This window comes from Arachis hypogaea, chromosome 15, assembly GCF_003086295.3.
Source record: "Arachis hypogaea cultivar Tifrunner chromosome 15, arahy.Tifrunner.gnm2.J5K5, whole genome shotgun sequence".
NCBI classification, from domain to species: Eukaryota; Viridiplantae; Streptophyta; class Magnoliopsida; order Fabales; family Fabaceae; genus Arachis; species Arachis hypogaea.
Genome location: NC_092050.1, coordinates 17,261,646 through 17,283,216, shown reverse-complemented (window position 1 = coordinate 17,283,216; position 21,571 = coordinate 17,261,646). Strand labels below are relative to the sequence as shown.

The window sequence follows — 21,571 nt, the reverse complement described above, 5'->3', positions numbered from 1 at the left end:
TTTGTACTTCTTCTAAAATTCAGTAGTTTCACCCCGGGCCGCCTTGGCCGACGAGAGAGCCTCATCGCGTTCCTTCTCTAGCACGACCACCCGACCCTGAGCAGTGCTAAGTTAACTTTCCAGGGGAAGCTCTCGCTCGGTAGGATGTGCCACGGAGGCGTCAGCGGTCTTGACCTTTTCTTTAGCAGTCTTAACTTCCTCCTCAGCAACCTCGACCTTCTCCTCGGCTGTCTTGGCCCTCTCCTCGGCAGCAGCAAGTTGCTCCCGGAGCAGCTTCACCTCATCTCTATACTTGGTGTTGGCCTTGACAGAGGACTCAAGTTTCGTTTCCAAAGACCGCGTTCCTGCCAAGGCGGATTCCGCCTTCCTCGCTATAGCAGCTCCTCGGAGTAAAGTGCGGTACATCCATCTCGCTTGCGAAGCGAGGTCCCCACTGTAAAAGAAGTCCTCCGTGCCAGGAAGTAGTTGGGAATAGATAAAGTTTTCGACATCAAAGTTCTTCTCCATAACGGTGAGAACCCCCTTAGGACTGGAAGACGGCCTCCTTTTTCTTGGATTGTCAACCAACACCTCAACTTCAGGACTAGAAGACGACTTCCTTTTCCTTGGATTGTCACCCTCCTCCTCAGCCTCAAGATCCTCCTCTGGTCGGGGTCCCGAACCAGTCCCTGCCTCCTGATGAGGACCCGAAGCGGCGCTGGTTCTGGGCCCCTCCCCCTGGGTAGGCTGGGACTAGACCTCAGGCTCAATGACGTCGTCAGCCGGCACTTCCTTGGCAGGGGTAGTGGAGTCATCATCACTGCCATCAGCCAAGAAAGTGTTGAACAAAGCATCAAGTCCTGTTACCTCGGCAGACATTGACACTGCAACAAGATACAGAAACCTATTAATCATTAAATTTGGCGGATAAGTAAGGACAAGGGTAAACACATGAAAATTACTAGATGGCTACTCACATATATAATTCATAGCCATGTCCCGATCACCCATAAGGAGATGAGGGTTAACAAGATTCTTCCCAAAAACAGCCAACAATATGTTGGCAACCCTCTTATTCTCAGGAGATAATCCCTTATACGTTATTTTGGTAAAGGCGTTAGCTCCCGTCCCAAAACTCCAGTAAGTCGGTATGCGACGTTCCCCTTCTAACGTCAACCAAAAAGGGTGCCGACCTTCCACCGGGCAAACTTTGAAATACTTATCCTTAAAACCATGATAAGAATCACTACAACGGAGACCGGCAGCTCAAGATACTCACACACCATCTCGAAACAGCGGATTGAGGCCCAACTGTTCGGATGCAATTGGGACGGCGCAACGTCACAACGGTTAAGTAACGCCATTTGAAAAGGGGGGAAGGGGAGGCGAACTCCCAGGCGGGTGAACATGGCCTTATACAACCACATCCAATCGGAGACCTGGGGAGAGTGCAGATTTAGTTGGAATATTTGTTCGTTGTCGGCAGGAATGAAAGCTGCATAATTAGCCTCCTCGTCAGTTCCTCCGCAAAGATAATCGGCCCGTCGGAACTCGTCAAGTTCCTTCGGGGACATTTGGTTAGAGGTTTCCTTCACATTTGAAGTTACCCAAGCATATCAGTCATAGGGCGCCGGTCTCACGACCCTCACGACGGGACGCTGAGCCATACCTACAGTTGGGGCACCACCCAATATCAGTCTAAGAGGCCGGGAAGCCGGTACGAATACCAGAAACTATAATTCACCTATCCAACAACTATAAAACAAGGTATAAATCTACAGCCAAGAGCAAGGCCAGAAAAGTAAAATCCTAGAATGGTAACCCCCCTACAGTATCTTCCTAATGCTAAAACGACAGCAAACATGCAATTCAAATCAAGAGTGCAACGCACATACAAAATCAGGAAGATGAACGATGAAAATAAATAACTCCACACCAATACCAGAGAAAAGAATAGGGAGCTTACAAGGATAAGGGCGATGATCAGGGAGGATCAAAAAACTAAGAAAGATCTGGACGAAGCAGGGGCTCGCAGTAAAGATTTTGAGGAGAGAATGGAGAAAGCAAATGAAACGCAACGGCAATGCAATGAAACTGAAACGAAACCAAAGGAAAACTGAAAAGAAACCAACTCTAAGAAGCGCGAAGGACAGGGGAGAAATAGTCTTTTTCTCGCGGGGTTTTGAATTGCCCATTAAGAGCATTAAATGCTCGGCATGAGGAACGAGGCGACGAAAGACGTTGCCCAGTAACAAACAGGCACACACGCCTTTGGAAGGCGCATCCTCCACACGGACGATCAACCAGACGACGACACACGAAAGAGAAAACAAAACGCGCCACCAACGGTGCTCACGGCCATAGCTGGCACGTTGGGGGCATTGTAGGAAAAGAAGCTTCCTGGAAGGAGGCCTCCCCATATGGGGCCCGCCCTACTGACAGGGCATATAAGGGGAGGGTCCTACCCCTCCCCCAAGGTACGTCATCATACCTTTTACCCTCATACCACCTGCATATTTTTCTGACTTGAGCGTTGGAGTGTCCTTGCAGGTGGCACCCCCCTCATCTCAGTCGAAGAACTCGGGAAGTCGGAACTCACGCCTCACACGCCCCTAGATCCAGACTAAGGTTGTGACCCGCCTTCACACCCAGAAGACCTCTCCGAACCGTCCGGAAACCGACTAGCTGGACATTTTTTAATCACATTACTTTTATTCTAAATAAATTTATTTTTTATAATTTTACTCTTATATATGTTTACTCATCATGAAATGTTTGTAGAATGACTAGTACATAAATTTGTGGGAAAAATGATATATATATATATATATATATATATATATATATATATATATATATATAATAAAGTAATGTGATTCTAATAATTTTATAAACATTTCATGATGAGTAAAAATTTTTAAGACCAAAATTATAAAAAAAAATAAATTTAATGTGATTAAGTATAATTTACTTAAATATGATTAAAAAATAATTGAATAACTATGTTCCGTAAAAAATTAATATTATTAAAGGATAAAATTAAAATTTAATTCTAAGTATTGTTTTTATTCCCAATATTTTCGTTCTATTTAAATTCCTAACGTTTCAAAATCGTCTCAATTTTATCCTACCATTAATTTGATCAGATTTTTAACTGCAGCACAACATTATTAAAAACGATACTCTAGTGGTGGTTTATTTTGCAAGCGTGACTGCGTGAGTTGATGCTAGAACAGAAAAAAATGGAATTATTTTTTCTTTTTAATTGACAATAAAAAAGAACAGTATTTTTGTCGGAAAATATACATTGATCATTGAACAATGATTGGAATGAGTAAACATTAGGAGGAAGATGGAGAGAAAGGCAAAGAGGAGTCGTAATTGGAATTTGATCTTGCTGGCAATTTTCTACACAAAGGGCAAGTAGCATTCATCTTCAGCCACCCATCAATGCAATCAACGTGAAAATAGTGTTGACACTCTGTTATGGTCCTCAGCACCTCTTTGGGCCTATATTCACAGAGACATATTGAGCAAATGGTATCATTGGGCCTAGGCAATTGCCCATCCTCACCTACCTCAGTTTTCGGATATCTTTCTATTGATGGCCCATCAAGGCCCATTAGGACAGCTGGAGGGGGAGGAACAATCATGATAGAAAATTCCGTTTGTGTTCTTGATGACTGTTGTCGCTGATCTCGCCTCATCTTTCTGCGTTGCAATAAACATATTAGTCCAATGATGCCAATGACTCCAGGTATTCCCACGCCTACGGTTAGACCAAACCTGGCTTTCCTCGAAAGACCTGACCATTGTCCAAAACCGAAACAGAAGAAAAAGTTAATTAGGGAGCTGTAATGTAATTTCATACTGAGTGTAAAAATTAAAAGCTAAAGTACATGAGACACAATAAATTCAGTAATCTCATCAATTCTCAATTTCTCGTGATAAAAGATAGTATTCCTATAAAATATTAGATAGTTGATAAAGAATAGATTAAATTAGTGAAATGATATTTGAAAATTCAGACAAAAATAATTTTAAAAGATATTAATCGAAAAAGTTAAAAATAAATGAGAAAAAAAATTAGATACTAAATATATTATAAAAAAAATTTAGAAATTATATTTTAATAAAATTTTTTGCAAGCATCATTAAAAAAATAAAATTTTTTCATCCTTAAAATTTATTTTATGTCAAGTAACTTTTTTACTTTTATTGTGAATTTTTGAAAAATAAAAAATTTAGAGATTAAATTTTACTCTGATTTTTTTGTCTATTTTTTAAATCTTTATTCAAATGTTGATACAAATATTTTGATTAAATGAATAAATTATTTGTTAAATATAAAATTTTTTTATCACTTATAAAAAAAATATTTATTAATTATTTTATTTATGATATTTTTCAATAATTTTTTGTCAAAATCTAAATTTTTCAAATATTAAATTGGTGGTTAACTCTAAAGAATATAATAAAAGAAAATCACAGGGACTTGAAAATTAAAGAGAGTGAGTAATTATTAAAAGATAAAGATACTTGCTACACTATTTTAGCTTGTGTAAGACCAGAAAAAATAAAGCAGAATAAAGAAAAGCCTAGCTTACGTTATTTGTAGACTTCTGAGGTTAAACTTCATTTTTTTTTTAAACTTAAGAACAAAAAGAAATGTAATTCGTACCTTGACCTTGGCGTGGAAGATCATAACAAGCAGCATGATCATCGTTAGAATTCGGTAGGAGGCCACAGCGTCCACCACTTTGTATACAAGACGTGCAATCAGGTTCATTCCACCGTAACCGTATATCAACATCGTAACTCATCCAAAACACTTCATACCGTACATAAAAGGGAACAGGTGCCAAAGCCGATGTAATAAAGTGGCACGACGATGAATTATTCAACAACCTTTGACGGGTTACTTGCGACGACAACACCGCCAACACGGAATAGCTGAGGTTGTTGCGCGTGGATCCCAAGCACTCTATCATGAGCGGTGATGTTGGGTCGTATGGACAGCTGTAAAACGAGTAATTCTGGTAACTGAAACCGTCGGCTAATTGGAAAGGGGAATCTGCGAGGCTGAATCCACGGTTGAGCATGATCCTTCTTGGGAGGCACTTTTCTTGGTCGTTGATCAGAATTGTTTGCTCATCATTCTCGATCCCGTTTACAACGAAGTCACCGGATTCTGGGAGATTTAGCAACGGTTGTTTCTGATTGTTACACTTGATTTCGAAACCTCGGTACCCACACCGTGTGTTGTTGCCTTCACTGGTCATCCAAAACGGGAATTCAATAGGGAGCGTGTAGTTTCCGCATGAGGCAATAACGGTTGTGTCACAGTTATTAATATTATCACTTGGTTCATCCGCCTCTGTTCTTCTGAGCTCAATAATAATAATAATAATCAAGAATACAAGTGTTAGGGAATAATATTGCGGGGTGGTCATAATTTAGAATATGCATAAAGATATGATGGGAGAATTAATGGATTTGAAGTTGATTATATTCTTCGGATGATGGCTTAGGTTTCTAGCTTGTAGAGAGGCATGATTCTACTTGGTCAAATTGTACTGAGACTGATTGATTTAAATTGGTGGAAAACTCGCTTAAGCTTTGAATCAAAGCAAGATAAATTATCAAGGTCAGGAGAACTTTACAAGCAAGGGTGCTTATTTTGAATATAATAGTTTAGTATTAGCAAATTAATTTGAAATTTGGAAGTCATGGTCAAGTCATTAGCCAAGTAAACAACCCAATTTAGTCTTCATTTCATTAATATGTTTTAATTTAATTTTTATGATGACAAACAAACCAGGTGCTTCTGTTTGTCTTTTGGCTCACGGATGTATATATTTCTCAAGAACTTAATGTTGTACTACATATAAAAAAATATATATTATATAGTACCATTAGTTTGGCTAGAAGAAATATTTAGGGGAAGAAATTAGATTGAAAGTGGAGAACAGTTGGGATGATTGTGGAAGCTTGAAAGTTAGAATGGGTAAGAGACTAAGAGCAGTAGTGCAGTTGCCAATTGGTATTTGATGAGTGATGCGCCGACTATTTTCGGTAAGAAAAATGTTCAAGAATTATCAAAATTTATTATTTTTTTATTTTAATTAGTTATTAATTAGTTAAAAATTTTAAGTATTTTAGGTGCATTATATAGAATAATAGAGAGATTGATAGAATGAAAATCATATGATCTAAATAGATTGGTTAAAATAGTGAAATGCGTTTGATTTTATATGTGTCAATCATAGGCACACTTCATCCTTTGGTACGATACCGATGCGATAAAGATGGTCAACTGCTCTTACTACCTCCATGGGATTCAGTTTGGTGTTCTAAAAAATAAAGCAGTTCCTCAATTTTTACACACTCCAGCAAAGATTAGCCAATAACTGTTTATCTCTCTCCTCCTCCGTTGTTACTTTAGGTAGGAGATAATTGATTCTCATTCTTGCATAAAAATATTGAATTAATTAATTACTGGAATCTAGTTTAATGGGCTACTTTTTCAAATCTTCTTTGAATCTAAGCATGTGTAAATACAATGGTTAATGGTTTCAACATCTGATTGGTATCTAGGGCAGGTTAGATTCGTATTTGAAAAACGGTGGTGGAGTAATTTTATCATTGGGAGATGTTCGTGGAGGAATTTTCATATGAAGATCTGAACTTTGTGTGATACTTGAATCTTCTAAATACTCTTCCATACTTCAGGATGTTGGATTATGTTTGGATTTAGCTCAGAGGACACATGGAAAAACTGATATGCAATCCTGTATCCTAACACTACATCGTGCTGTTTTGACTTGTTGAGAGCCCATTGCAATTCATCTTCCCTTCCATCTGGTTTAATTAAAAGTACTCTGTTATTGGTTTTAGGGGAGAACAAATCTTCAAGCAGATTTTGATTCCAACTTAGATCATCTCTAAGGAGATTTTTAACTCTGTGCACAATCAGACCTAAAAGGTGAATCAGAAAAAGAAGCATTAATTTTGAAAGGGTAAAATGTGGCGGCAACCAGGAATCTTCGAAGATACGGGTTGAAGCACCATTCCCAATTTTCCAAACCAACCCCTTCTCCAGAACACGATATCCCTCCAACTAACTCCATCAGCCCCAAGATGGTAAGTGACCTATTTTAGCATTTATCAATTCACCATATCTAAAATATTTACCTTTTAAAATTCTAGCAAGAATTGAATTTGTCTATTTGATGATTTTCCAACAGTATTTGCTTAGTAGAGCTAGGTTTTGAGCTCTTAGGTTTCTAAACCACTTTCTTTCTTAGGCCGCATCATCTGATTCCAACTTATCCACGCTATTCGTCTTTCTGAGCCTTTCTGACCAACCAGTAGTTATTTAGAATGTTGTGAATTTCCAAAATTAATGAATCAGGCAATCGAAAACATAATAAAAAATAGATAGGAATTGCTTCTCCCACCGCTTTGAGCATAATTTGTCTTTCTCCAGCTGATAAATAGTTTCTTTGCCAGCTTTGGACTTTCTTTCAAACTTTTTCTTTTATTTCACTAAAAGTAGTCTTCTTTGACTTATGAACCAGGGATGGAAATTCCAAGTATTTATCTTGAGCTCCAATATGAGTAACATTAAGTCTGTGTGCAATATCTTACCAAACGTACTGGGCGTGTTCTTGTTGAAAAATAAGGTTGATTTGTTGAGATTGACTTGCTGACCACTGAAGCTCTCATAAGTCTCTAATACAGCCATTATCTGATTGTAGCTATTGTCAGAAGCCTTACTAAATAAAATTGAGTTGTCAAAAAATAATGGTTTATTTTAGGACTTCTTCTATGAATTTGAATTCCAAGAATTTGACCGTTTTGCTCCACCTTGTGTAGCAAAAATGATAAAACTTCTACACAAAATAAAAATAGGTATGAGGATAGGGATCTCTTTGTTGGATTTTTCTATTTGGTTTAAAGAAACCAAAAGGTTGACCTTCCATAATGATAGAGTAAGCAATAGTGGTCACTAGTTCCGGAACCCAATTAATCAATCTCAAACCAAAACCCAATTTCTCCATAATGAACCACAGAAAATGCCATTCCACTCTATTATGTGTTTTACTCTTATCTAATTTCAAAACAATTTCAATCTCTAGGCCATTCTTCTTTCTCTTTAGATAATGCATATATTCATGGGTAATAAGAATGTTATCCGAAATAAGTCTCTCCTAAATAAAAACACTCTGATTAAAGCTCACAAGTTTACTCGTACATAGTTAGAGTCTATGAACTAGAACTTTAGATATAATCTTGTACATAACTGAAGATAAGCTGATAGGTCGTCTTACCTGCGTCATATTGCTAGTGTTTGGTATCTTAGGGTAGTTTAAGAATTTTGAATAATTTTGTAGGGTTTGAATATTTTTATCAACCAAAATCTATCTTTCATGGTTCTAAATTCTAGATGCATCTAATAAGGGAATTGGGGTGTTTCTTCAAATTCTTGTTGTTGTTCAGAACATCAATAACCACCTTGGAATCACACTCTACTATCACTTTCTTAAATTCTATAGTCCATGCCATGTCGAGACCTTGATTTATCCCCCATAGTTCTGCTTTAAAAGCTGAGCAATTTCCTATGTAATGAGAGAATCCCTCATCCACTTGTTATTCTTGTTTCTGAGAAGACTCCCACAACCTGTTTTTCTTGTACTGCTATTTAAAGAGCCATCAGTGTTGAGGGTGACCCATCCACAAGGGAGAGGGTGCCATTTAATTTGTTGTTCCTCTTTCTGATTAATATGCTTTTTTTTTTCTTCCCTCTATCAAAACCATCTCTAATTTCCTTATTACTCTTTAAAATTTTCAATTGGAGATTTGGGGATCTGCTATACCCTTGCTCATGGCCTTCTCGGATTCTCCAACTCCAAGTTTTTCGACAAGCAATGAAGAAGGGTTCTTTCTATATCTTTTGGTTCATTGTCACTTTATTTTCATGCCCATAATCCACTATTCTCTCTCAAGTTTTCTTTAGTTCTTCCTTTGTTGATTTTTCCTTCCTTTGTAACTACTATTTTTCTTCTTTTTACATGTGTGGTTGATTTTTTTTTTGGAAATATCTGTATGGTTAAATTTTTCTTTCTTCTTGTTTTATACTTTTTGAAAGAAAAAAAAAAAGGGGTCGTGGCCTATATTGAGTCTACGACATTGGAACAATAAATTAAGCTTGGCCAGATCATGCTTTTGGGCTAGAGGCCCAGATTAATTAAGTGGTATATTTAATGGGCTTAGAAAAATAAATTTTATTGATAAAAAATAGAAAAATGAATTTTATTTTTGAAAAAAACTTTATATTAAATTAAAATGCAATACTACTTAGTTTATTCAGAAAGATAGCCTTACAAAAATCTGAAAATTAAATAGTTTATTTAGAAAGATAGCCTTATAAAATCTAAAAATCAAATATCAAAGATCAATTGGATAAGAAGCATGAGTTAATTCATTATTAAAAAATAAAAAGTCCACGAGATTTAAAAACATAGTAAGTAAGGGGAGAAGGTTATCATGCAAGATACGTGTTCCGTGGGTTGTTTTGGGCTTGAACATGGGGGGAGGGGGTTCCAAACGCCTTTGGGTGGTTTGTCTGACATCTTCTGCTATTGTGGTGTCGCCGTTTAACGTCTTGATAAAGGTGGGAAATAGTACCTGCAAGGGATTCTAATGCTTAAATTAGCAAAAGTTTAAGTAGGTTTTTAGTAGATTGGGTTCAAATAATATCTTAGGGTGTTTGGGTATTTATAATTATAGGTGTAGAATCTGTAATCACCTTTTTGAGTAGCTCCACCTTTGATTGTGGATAACCATTTGGGGAGGTTGTTAAGATCTCCCTTCTAGATGAACGGGAGAGATTGTAGGAGTTTGTTTATTGATTTGAGTAGGTAGGACAAAGTTAGCGTTATCGAGCCTGATCTCCACAAGGTTGGGTAGGTGCCGATGAAGCCTTTATATGTTGATTGGACTTTACTTACTTTGGGCCTGGCTGAACTTTGGGTCAGGGTATGAACAGTACCCCTGCTTGAGACCGAACTTCATTAGATTAGACTCGAGAATTTTTAGGTCGAGTTTGTCCTTTTATAGCGTCGGTTTATTACGTCGGGCATATTGCCTTTCCTGGGATCAGGTAGGGTATTCAACGTGTTATGAATCTAAAACGTTGTGTATTTTCATAATCATTCGCACGTTTTCTTACAATCACTTTGGTAACCGTACGTGTCATAAATGAGAGGGGGTGAATTTCCCACTCTGCCCCTAAAGTCTTATAAATACTTAACCCTTTTTTCTTTCTTCATTTTGCTTCTTCGTCTGGAACTTTTGTTTTTTCTCTTAAGGTTTTACTGTAACCCTATTTTTTCCTTTCAAGATTTTTCTATCTTGAGTTTCTGCTTCGAGTTTTTGTTTGCGTTTGCTTTCAAAGGCTTCTGGAACGTTTGTGTTTTTTCCATCACGTGCATTCCATCGTTTGATCTTCCATCAAGGTTGGTCTCGCCTTTTTTGTTTTATTTTCTGTACCCATACTTCTTGGATAATGCATTGATGCTGTTTACTTTTTGATGTTTGTGAAAAAATGATTTCTTAGTGGTGTTTTGTTAATGTTCATTAAATATATCTATTTGTAGTAACCTTCTTGGTTACTCTGTAGTAGTATTATGTGTTCTTTTACTTTTTTTGGGAGTCATTTTCTTATTCTGAACTTATGTTGAGTGTGGGGCTTTGCTTTTTTCCCCCCAAATGGTGCCGTTTTCTCTTTAGATGACAGCGCTATTTCAAGTTCTAGTAATGTTGTTTGATTGCTATAGTTGCGAGAGGGTTTAATGGCTATGGTGGTTTCCTTCAGTTTGTTGAAGAAGGCCTGACTTCTTGTAGTTTGTTTGAATATTTGTGTTGTTGTACCCGACTTTCTGACTTGTAGACATGATTTTCTTTGTTGTTTTATATAGCTTTCTATGTCTCACTCAGTAATACTCAACATGTCTTCTAAAATTCCATCCGACCTAGATTGGGTAGATATTATCGTGCTTTCTGCCGTCCTTGTAATCGATAATTAGTATGTCAGAACTTTTTGTAGATAACATAGGCTGTGTAAAGATCGGGGGAAAGAGGATAAATATGAGATTTTGGTTGTTGAACCCGAGGAGAGAGTTTGTTTTCTCCGACTTGACAAGTCGGAACGTTATTTCATTTACATGTATGAGTGCTTTTTTACTAGGCTGGGGGTGAGTCTCCCTTTTTTTTTTTGAAACTGAAATTCTCCATCTCTATAAAGTTGCCTCTTGTCAACTTCACCCCAATTCTTGAGGTTTTATGAAAATTTACCGATTAATATGTCGATAGCTTGATCTTCCATTATCCTTCAAAGTCTTCTTTTACTTTTTCCAACTTACCAACCTTTTAGTTCCAAAAAACAAGGTTAGATTTCTTTCCGAGCTATTCAGGGAAGAAAAGTTTTCTCCATTTTTGATGATTCTTTTCATGATTTCAATCTTTCATAGTTTGATTTAATTGACTTTTAATATAGTTGTAGCCTAATCATTGCTTTCCATTCATGCTTGCTTAGCTAATTGTTTTGCCTACTTATTAATTCTAGCTCTTTGTCATTTAATTATTTTTGGCTCATTTAACTTCCATCTCTTCAATTTTCGTCTTTATGCGTGAAACCACCTGAATTCACAACCAATGATATGTACTTAATTGCTAGTCCAAGAGAGAACGACCCGAGATCAACACTCCTGGTTAATTGTTTTGTAACTTTATGACATACTTTTTTAAACTTTGATTCGTGTCGTTTGTTAGTTTGGAGCTATACTTATAATGAATAAATCCTTTTAATTAGCAAAATTCCAAACCGACATTTGGCTCGCATCAGTAAGTACAAGCCCCATTTTGCGAACGGCCAATGTGAGGTGATGCTAATAAGCTCTTCAGGTGGTGCCACGTGGAAATTAACATATTTTTGCCAAGGCTGGTATTTTTTTTTTTAACAAAGTCGGCTGCTTCCTTTTGCAAGGTTGCCCAATAAAAGCCTGCTCGCAAGACTTTCTTAGCTAGGGATGGTAGCAGTACCCGTACCCGCGGGTACCTTACCCATCCCTACCCGGTCGGGGGCGGGTTTAAACCCGACCCGGAGCGGGGGCGGGTCTGAATCGTGGCGGGTTGATGAGCGGGGCGGGGTGGGGTCGGGTTCAGGTTAAACCCGCCCCGGAGTGCATATATATATATATATATATATATATATATATATATATATATATATATATATATATATCTTTTTAGCAATTAGGATTAGTTCTCATAACCTTAGTTCTCACCGTCACTCACTCAATTAGGGTTAGCAACCCTCTTTGTCACTTCAGAAAGCTCTTCTCCAAGACCATAGCCTCGGTTCAGTTCAACCCAGTGCCGCCGTCGAATCTGCTCCAGTTCTGCGTCTCCTTCAACTCTTCAAGCCGCCTATGCCTGTCGCTCCTCCTCGGCTCCTCCGCGCAACTCGTCTCTGCCATTGCAACTCGTCGAATCGTCTCATTGCCACTCCTCTGCAGCGCGCTTCTACGATCTCTTCCGCGTCTCCTTCAAGCCGCCTGTGCCTTCGCTCCTCCTCCGCGCCGCCTCTCAGTCCCAAATCCTCTGCGCTCCCTCCGGCCTCCAAGTCGCACACTAGACGAGCCACCCCCGTGCCTCCTCTGCATCAGAATCGAGCCTCGTCCGCGCCTCTGGTCCCGAAACGCGCCATCTCCACCAGATTCTCCCCGCATAGCATCGGTACAGTTCTTGCCCCTATCCCAGCCTTTCTTTTCTTTTTGAATGATTTGATATGTTTAATCTCTGGCTAATTTTGGATGTATCATGAGAATAGACAAAGAAGAAGTTCTTTTGTTTTTGGGTGATAACAGATTGTTTGGGTAGTTTCCTGAGTTTGTTACTAAGTTTGGTGTGTTGAAATAGCTTTATTTTGATTTTGAAACAGCTTAATAAGGAAATATGATGTATTTGATATGATGTATTTGATGTTGTTGTTGCAATTTGATGAATGATATTGATGATGGCTACAACACAAAGATGATGATGATGATGGAAAATAAGATCAAAGATCAAAGAAAGAAACAAGAATGTGTGAACAAAAGACCCTTTTAAGTAGGGAAGACTTTAAACCTATGATTATGTCAATTGTCAAAGATGAGATATGAGTCCACTCTTTTTTGTGTAGCAATAAAGTGCTTTCAACTCTCAACTCTTAACTCTCAACTTCAACTCTTTTTCATTTTTGTGATTGAATTATGTGTATCCCTTTTTTATATTACCACTTCTGTTATGGACTTTTGTGCTGTGTTGGAAATGGAGATGGGAATTGGGGAGGTTATAAGTGGAATATCTTGGAAGTCATAATAAATACAATAATGCTGTTACTTTTTCATTCAAGTGGTGTAAATAAACTATGCTTTGGATGTTATCTTATTATTACTAAATATTATAATGGAATTAATAATTTTTAATCTAACTCATTCAGTATCATCTTGAAATGAGTTTCACATTCATGATGAAACTGTTGCTTTGTGTTCTGTTTTAATTAAGGAAATATGCTCATGGTGTTCTTGTGCATTTATGCTTTGAATTATCATTTTTACGCATTTTTTATTTTGATTTTATTCTCATTTTGTAATTGTGCAATCTGATTTGGTTTATTCTGATTTTGTAATTATGCATTTATGATATGATTTATGTTAATTTTATACCCTCATGTATTTTAATTTTATTTATAGGTGTTTTCAAATTACTTCATGGCTAGTAATGCTAGAGAAGACACACAAAGCAACAGTGTTGCTCCAAATGATAATGAAATTGAAGTTCAAAGTAATGCTAATCCAACTTCAGAAACTCCACAAGCAACGGATAATGTCTCAACTCCAGAAGGATCAACTCCCAATGAAGGTGACAATAAGACTCATGTTAAGAGTGCTTATTGGGAGTATTTTGATCGTTTGAAAGTTGAAGGTGAATAGAAGGTGAAATGCAAGTTTTGCAAGACTGTGCTTAGTGCAAATCCGAGGAATGGTACCAAGTCATTGAGGAACCATGTGGATCAATATTGTAAGAGAATAAAGGTGGCAAACTCTAGGCAATCATCAATTGTTGAATCATTGTCAAAACAATCACAAAAGCAAAAAGTGAATGAAGATGGTTTTGTGTTTGTTCCTTCATTTACAAGAAAATGTGTCACTGAAATGATTATTTTGCATGAGTATCCTATGAGTTGTGTGGACCACCATGGATTGAGGCGAGCTTTTGCTTCAATGCAACCAACATTTAAAATGCCTAGTCGAAACATTGTCAGAAAAGACATCTTGAAGATGTATGGGGATGAGAAGCGGAAGTTAACTCTTCAACTAGATGAAAATGATAGTAGAGTTGCAATAACTAGTGATATGTGGACTTCCAACCAAGAAAAAGGATACATGGTTGTCACGGCTCACTATATTGATAGTTCGTGGAAGTTGCATATGCGCCTATTGAGGTACTTTAAATATTTTATAAACTTTTATACATTGTGTTATTTTCATATGTTGAGCTTGGTTAATCTAAAAATGTATGCATGTTTGTTAATCTTTTCAGCTTTTGTTATGTTCCTTGTCCCCATACAAGTGAAGTTCTCACTGAAACATTGATGAAAATATTATTAGAATGGAACATTGATAGAAAATTGTCCACTGTTACATTGGATAACTTTTTTACTAATGATGCTATGATAGATGGACTGTTGGGGCGTTTAGATTCTTCATTCTTGATGTTGGGGAATAAATTGTTACATATGCGTTGCTGTGCTCATATATTGAATTTGATTGTGAAGGATGGCTTAAGTATTGTTAAGGAAAGTATAGAAAAGATTCGTAGTAGTGTATTGTATTGGACTGCAACACACAAAAGGACCGAAACTTTTGTGAGTTGGTGTGCTAAAACAGCGATCTCATTTATTAGGAAATTAGTTCTTGATTGTCCAACTAGATGAAACTCAACTTATTTGATGTTAGAAACTGCTTTGTTGTATAAAGCTGTCTTTCCTAGGTTAAGGCAGAAAGAATCCCAATATAAAACTGTGCAAAGTAATGAGGAGTGGGAACTTGCGAAGAAAATATGTGACAGATTGAAATTGTTTTATGATGTTATTCAACTGTTTTCTGGGTTTAAATTTTCGACTGCTAATCTTTATTTTACTTTGGTTTGTAAAATAAAAGTGTCATTAGATGAATGGAAAATTTCTACTAATCCGTTAATTGCTAATATGGCATCTAACATGAAGAAGAAATTTGAAAAGTATTGGGATGAAATTCATGGCATTATGGGTGTTGCTGCTGTTTTAGACCCTAGGTACAAGATGGTTGGGGTTGAGTTTCAATTTGAAAAAATGTATCCAGATCCAACAGAATGCTTTAAGCAAGTTGATAGAATTCATCAGTTGTGTAATGAGTTGGTTAATGAATACACTCAAAAAATGAGTTCTGATGTGTCACATGTCGGTGTTGGTGTTGGTGTTGGTACAAAAGAACTTAATAAAAGTGGAAATGCAAGTTTATTTGGGGGTGATGATTATATGGTGTATCTTAAAAGAAGAAAAATGACAAGGAGTTCATATGTGAATGTTGAGTTTGATCATTATCTTGAGGAGGAAATTCATCCTCCAAATGATCCTAACTTTAATGTTTTGAAATGGTGGAAGAACAATCAGACGAAATTTAAAGTTCTTGCAAAAATAGCTAAAGATATATATGCTATTCCGGTGTCCACTGTTGCCTCTGAATCTGCTTTTAGTACAAGTGGTCGTGTGATTTCTCCTCATCGTGCAAAGCTCAAACAAGACATAATTGAAGCTTTGATGTGTGGCCAAAGTTGGTTGTGGGCACCTTTGGGAAGTAAAGGTGATATATTGATTAATCTTCATTTATGTTAATTTTTTCATAGTACCGATTAATTTGTTAATTGTTATCTCTTTTAATTTTCAGGTTTAAATCTTGATTTACAAACTTTTAATGATGATGAAGATGTTGAAAGTGATCAAGAATAAGGGTTGAAGATCATTTTATATCTAATATTGTAATTTCTTTATTATGGTGTTAAATTTGTGGTGCTCTAACAATATTTTTTTTAATTTCAAGTTATTTTAGCTAATGACATTGTATGAATTTTATGTTTGTATTTTAATTTATCTATAAATTTTAAATTTTTATCTTAATTTATATATGAATAGGTAAAAATTAAAATATTTAATTTTTATAGGGGCGGGTCAGGATGGGCGGGTACCCGCAGGGGCGGGTTCGGGTTCTGTAATTTACTACCCGCGAGTAGTGATGGGGCGGGTAGTATATGCATAACAAGACGGCGGGGCGGGGTCGGGTAGGGCAAATACCCGCCCCTACCTGCGCCCACTGCCACCCCTATTCTTAGCTAGAGATCTTGCTCCCAAGTGATTTTCACAAATGTCATTATGGACTTCTTGTAAGAATTCTTCTGTTGACGAGGTCGGAACACACTTTAGCAAGGGTGTGGAGATTCCTCTTCTATAGAGTACATTGTGAACTAAAGTATAGTTTTGTGCATCCCTTATAAGTCTCCTCACCTCTTTTTCCTTTTCAGGGAGGACATCGAATTTGAGATATTCGATGATGGGGTCATCCATCCTAGATTTAGGTTTGTGACTGTCAGTGTGTCTGACTTGTCGACTTTAATTACTGATGGGGTGTGGAGAGTTTCTTGAATTAGACTTTATTGTTGCCCCTGACTTAATGCTGGCCAATTTTGTGAGGGCATCAGCTCGATTGTTCAATTTTTGAGTTATGTGTCTTACCTCTGCTTTCTAAAATTGAGCTAATTGTCCTAGTGTTTTCTCTAAGTATTTATTCATGTTAGAGTCTTTAGCTTGGTAGATCCCATTTATTTGAGAATTTATTACTTGGGAGTCACTAAATGCTACAATTTTTCCTACTCTGACTTCGTTGGCTAGCTTCAAGCCAGCAAGCATGGTCTCATACTCTGCTTGATTGTTGGAAGATGAAAACTTGAATTTTCGCGAAAGCTCTATCTGGGTTCCTTCTTCATTTTCAAGAATGATTCCTGGTCCACTTCCCGCTTTGTTTGATGATCTGTCTACATACAGATGTCAAGCAGTAGGGTCCCCTTGAACTCCTGTATACTTGGCCAAGAAGTCGGCCAGGTATTGTGATTCGATCATTGTACGAGTTTTGTATTTCCGATTGAACTCGGACAACTCCACAATCCATTGTAGCATCCGACTCGTGATGTCTATTTTTTGGACGATATGCTTCATAGGTTGGTTAGTTCAGACTTTGATGGTATGAGCTTGAAAATAAGGTTGGAGCCTTCTGGAGGCGAGGATTAAAGCATAGGTGAACTTTTTTGATAGTTGAGTTCTGCCCCTTGCAAGGCTTTGTTGGTAAAGTAGACAAGTTGTTGCCCGTTCTTGTCTTCTCGGATGAGAGTGGAGGCTATGGCCTTACTTGCTACTACCAAGCATAATATGAGTTCCTCTCCTTCTTCAGGTCGGATAAGGATCAGAGGTTGACTCAAGAAATTTTTGAAGTCTTGAAAAGCTTGTTCGCATTTTTGAGTCCACTCGAATTGGCATCCCTTCTTAAGTATTAAGAACAAAGGTAAAGATTTTAGAGCCAACCCTGCTAGGAATCTGGATATGACTACCACTCTTTCGTTTAGTTGTTGAACTTCCTTCAAACAAGTCAGGCTTTTTATCTCAAGTATTGCCTTGCATTTATTTGGGTTGGCTTCAATGCCCCCTTTAGGTAAGCATAAATCTTAGAAAATTTTCGGCTTCTACTGTGAAGATGCACTTTGAGGGATTTAGTCTTATCCCGTGTTGCCTTATTATGTTAAACACTTCTGTTAATCGGTCAATATATTGATTTCTTCTTTGGTCTTGATGAGCATGTCATCCACGTAGACCTCTATCAACTCCCCGAGGTGTGGTAAAAACACATTGTTCATCAACTGTTAATACATGGTTCTTGCATTTTTTAGTCCGAAAGGCATGGCCACGTAACAATAATTTGCTCTAAGAGTGATAAAAGAAGTATTTTCTTGATCCGGCTTATACATCGAGATTTAGTCGTATCCTGAATAGGCATCCATAAAGGATAAGTACTTGTAGCCTGAAGCCGAATCTACCAGGGCGTCGATGCTAGAGAGAGGGTAAGGATCCTTAGGACAAGGTTTATTGAGGACGGTGTAATCAACATACATTCTCCATTTTCCGTTTTGTTTCTTCATGAGTACTACATTGGCTAGCCATAAGGGGTACTTTACTTCCCTTATGAATCCAACTTCTAACAAGGCTTGGACCTATTCTTCAATGACTTGTGCTCTTTCAGGATCGAGCTTTCATCGTTTTTGTTGGACTGGTCGTGAGTCCGAGTAAACGGCAAGCTTGTGGCTCATGAGGTCGGGATGTATTCCAGGCATATCAGAAGGCCTTCCACGCGAAGATGTTGGAGTTGGCCCGTAGGAGCTTGACAAAATCTGCTTTTAACTCTTTATCCAAGTTGGCTCCTATATTTGTTGTTTTTCCAACTTGATCCCCAATATGAACTTTCTCAGTCTTTCTGTCGGGTTGTGGCCTCAACTCTTCTTAGATTTGGATACTATCGAGTTCAATGGTATTGACCTCTTTCCTCTTTGTGTAGCCTCGTAGATTCAGGCTTTCGTTGTAGCATCTTCTTGCAAATTTCTGATATCTTCTGACGATAGCTATTCCCTCTGACGTTGGGAAATTCATACAAAGATAAGGAGTAGAGACAACTGCAGCAATTCGGTTGAGCATTGTCTAACATATTAGGGCGTTGTAGGCCGATGTTATATCGACCACTATGTAGTCTATACTCAAGGTTCTTGACTTTGTTCCTTTACCAAAAATAGTGTGTAATGGAATGAAGCCAAGAGGTCGGATTGGTGTGTCTCCCAACCCGAAAAGAGTGACTCGACATGCCCTAAGTTCTTTTTCTTTTAACCCTTGATTGTCAAAAGCGAGTTTAAATAGGATATCTGCCGACTTCCTTGATCCACCAGAGTTCTGTAGAGGTTTGCATTGGCAGGTATTATTGTAATCACGATAGGGTCATCATGCCCCAGTGTTACCCTTGAACATCTTCTTTTGTGAAGGAAATAGTAGGCAAGTCGGGGGTTTCAGCCTCTTCTCCGACTTGATAGACTTCTTTCAAATGCCTTTTGTGGGAGGATAGTTATGCCACCTCCTGCAAATCCTCCAGTTATCATGTGAACGTGCTTATCGAGAGTTCGAGGTGGCCAATTTCTTTGACTCATATCTTTTTTTATCTCTTTTCTTTTTTCCTTGATCATTCAATCTTTTTGCTAAGTATCTTTCTAACCGACCTTCCCTAGCTAGTTTTTCTATCATATTTTTTAAGTCGTAGAAATTATTGATAGAATGTCTGTATATCTTATGATATTCACAATATTCTGTCCGACTTCCACCTTTTTTATTTTTGATGGCCGAGGAGGTGAAAGTTTCACGGTATGGCAGATCTCTTTGTAAATGTCAACAAAGGAAACTCTTAGCAAAGTATAGTTGTGATATCTTCGAGGCTTATCCGAGTTGTATTCATCTTTTTTCTTCGCTTCTCTCTCTTTATTCTGAGCCTGATAAGGAGAGTTTTTCCTGGGAATGGGTTCTCTTAGTTGGGCATTCTCTTCTATGTTGATTTACTTTTTCGGTCGCTTTTGTACCTCATACAAGGAGGTCAGATGCCTCTTTGAAATAGACTAGGAGAATGGGCCTTCTTTGAGGCCATTAACTGACCCATTATGACTACTTCTGTAGGCAAGTTTTGAATCTCCAGAAAGGCTTTGTTGAATCTTTCTATGTAAGCTCGGAGAGTTTCTTCAACTTCTTGCTTGACCCCGAGAAGACTTGGAGCATATTTAACCTTGTATTTTTGGATAGAGAATTGGGTAAGAAAATTCCTTACAAGGTCGTCGAAACAAGTTATAAACCTGAGTGGTAGACTATCAAACCACTTCATCGTCGCCTTGGTTAATGTCGTCAAAAAAGCTTCGCAAAAAGTTGCATCTGACATGTCAGCCAAGTACATTCGGCTTTTAAAGTTGCTTAGATGGTGTCTTGGTTTGGTTGTTCTATCTTAAAGGTCCATGTCACGACTTCTAAAGTTTCTGAAAACCCTAGCCTACATGATCTCTTCGATAAATAGATCTCCTCCTCCAAAAGGGATTTCTTCTCGATCTGCATGGTTACTCCGACCTCGAAAGTTGGCTTCCAGTTTCAAAAGCTTTTCTTCTAATTTCCTTCGTCATCGTACTTCTTTTCTCAGGTCTCTTTCAGATTCTCGTTGCCTCTCTTGCTCTTGCTCGAGCTGTTCAAGTCGGCCTTGATATTCGTAAATGAGACCTATTAGTTCTGTAGGATCTCTTCTTCTTGATCCTTCAGGCCAGTGTACTTTCGAGCTTATTCCGTGTCCTTTCGGGTTTGATGGGTCTTTGGCCACACCTTTTCCTCTATAGGGTCTAGGAAGTATGACTAGTGCACGATCATCGTTGTGTGGTTCTTGTTCGTGGGTTTTAGAATCGGAAGTTGTATGTCCATCTTCTGGGATGTCATCTGCCATCTACAGTGTTGACTTTCAGGTCTCCGGTAATGGCATCCATGTTCTGTGGGTTATTTGAAACTAGGTTGCTTTGGGTTTAAACGTGAGATCCAAAATGCCTTTGAGTGATTTGTCTGATATCTTCTGCTGCTGTGGTGCCGCCATCCAACATCTTGATGAAGGTGGGGGGTGGTACCTGCAAGGGACTCCGATACTTAAGTTAGTAAATGTTTAAGTAGGTTTTGTAGATTGATTCAAAGAATACCTAAGAGTGTTCAGGTGTTTATAATTATAGGTGTAGAATCTCTAACCACCTTTTGAGTAGCTCCATCTTTGATGGTAGATAACTGTCCTTTTATTGGGGAGGTTGTTGAGATCTTCCGTCTAAATGAAGGGAAGAGATTGTAAGAATTAGTTTATTGATTCGAATAGGTAGAGCCAAGGTTGGCGTTGTCGAGCCTGAGCTCCACAAGGTCGAGTATGTGCGGGTGAAGTCCTTATATGTTGATTGGGTTTTACTTACTTTAAACTTGACTGAACTTTAGGTCAGGATATGAACATTACACATAATTTTTTATATCATTTATCATAATTCTAAATGAAAGGATATATACTATATACTTTGTTAGATATGTACATACAAAATAATACTTATACTACGTTTATACTTAACGTACAAAAAAAATAGTTACCAATAAACTATTACACATTAAAATACATATTTAGCATATAATAATTTTTATTATTATATTATTATAAATAAATTTAATTATTCTATTATAAACAATTTATTTTTTGATAGCCGATTATTTAAAAAAGATGTGTGATATAAATATAATAAATGATCTTAATGTATATGTAAATTTAAAAAAAATATACATATAAAAAGGGATAATGGGTGGAAATGGTAATTT

General features: G+C 37.5%; 1 protein-coding gene across 1 annotated transcript; it reads right to left on the bottom strand.

Moving 5' to 3' along the window:
• Positions 1–3,219: 3,219 nt before the first annotated feature.
• Positions 3,220–5,642, bottom strand: LOC112749728 (putative RING-H2 finger protein ATL21A). The gene is made up of 2 exons (XM_025798085.3): positions 4,661–5,642; positions 3,220–3,784 (listed from the first exon to the last, which is right to left on the bottom strand). Exons 1-2 carry the CDS (start codon positions 5,430–5,432, stop codon positions 3,321–3,323), a joined length of 1,236 nt encoding a protein of 411 aa, XP_025653870.1. The 5' UTR covers positions 5,433–5,642; the 3' UTR covers positions 3,220–3,320.
• Between the last annotated feature and the right edge of the window lie 15,929 nt (positions 5,643–21,571).

Bases quoted from the DNA above. Each gene is read 5' to 3' on its own strand.
- LOC112749728 (XM_025798085.3), bottom strand. From the start codon at position 5,432: ATGACCACCCCGCAATATTATTCCCTAACACTTGTATTCTTGATTATT. The intron at 3,785-4,660 runs GTACGAATTACA...GACAATGGTCAG, and splicing joins TCTTCCACGCCAAGGTCAAG to GTCTTTCGAGGAAAGCCAGG.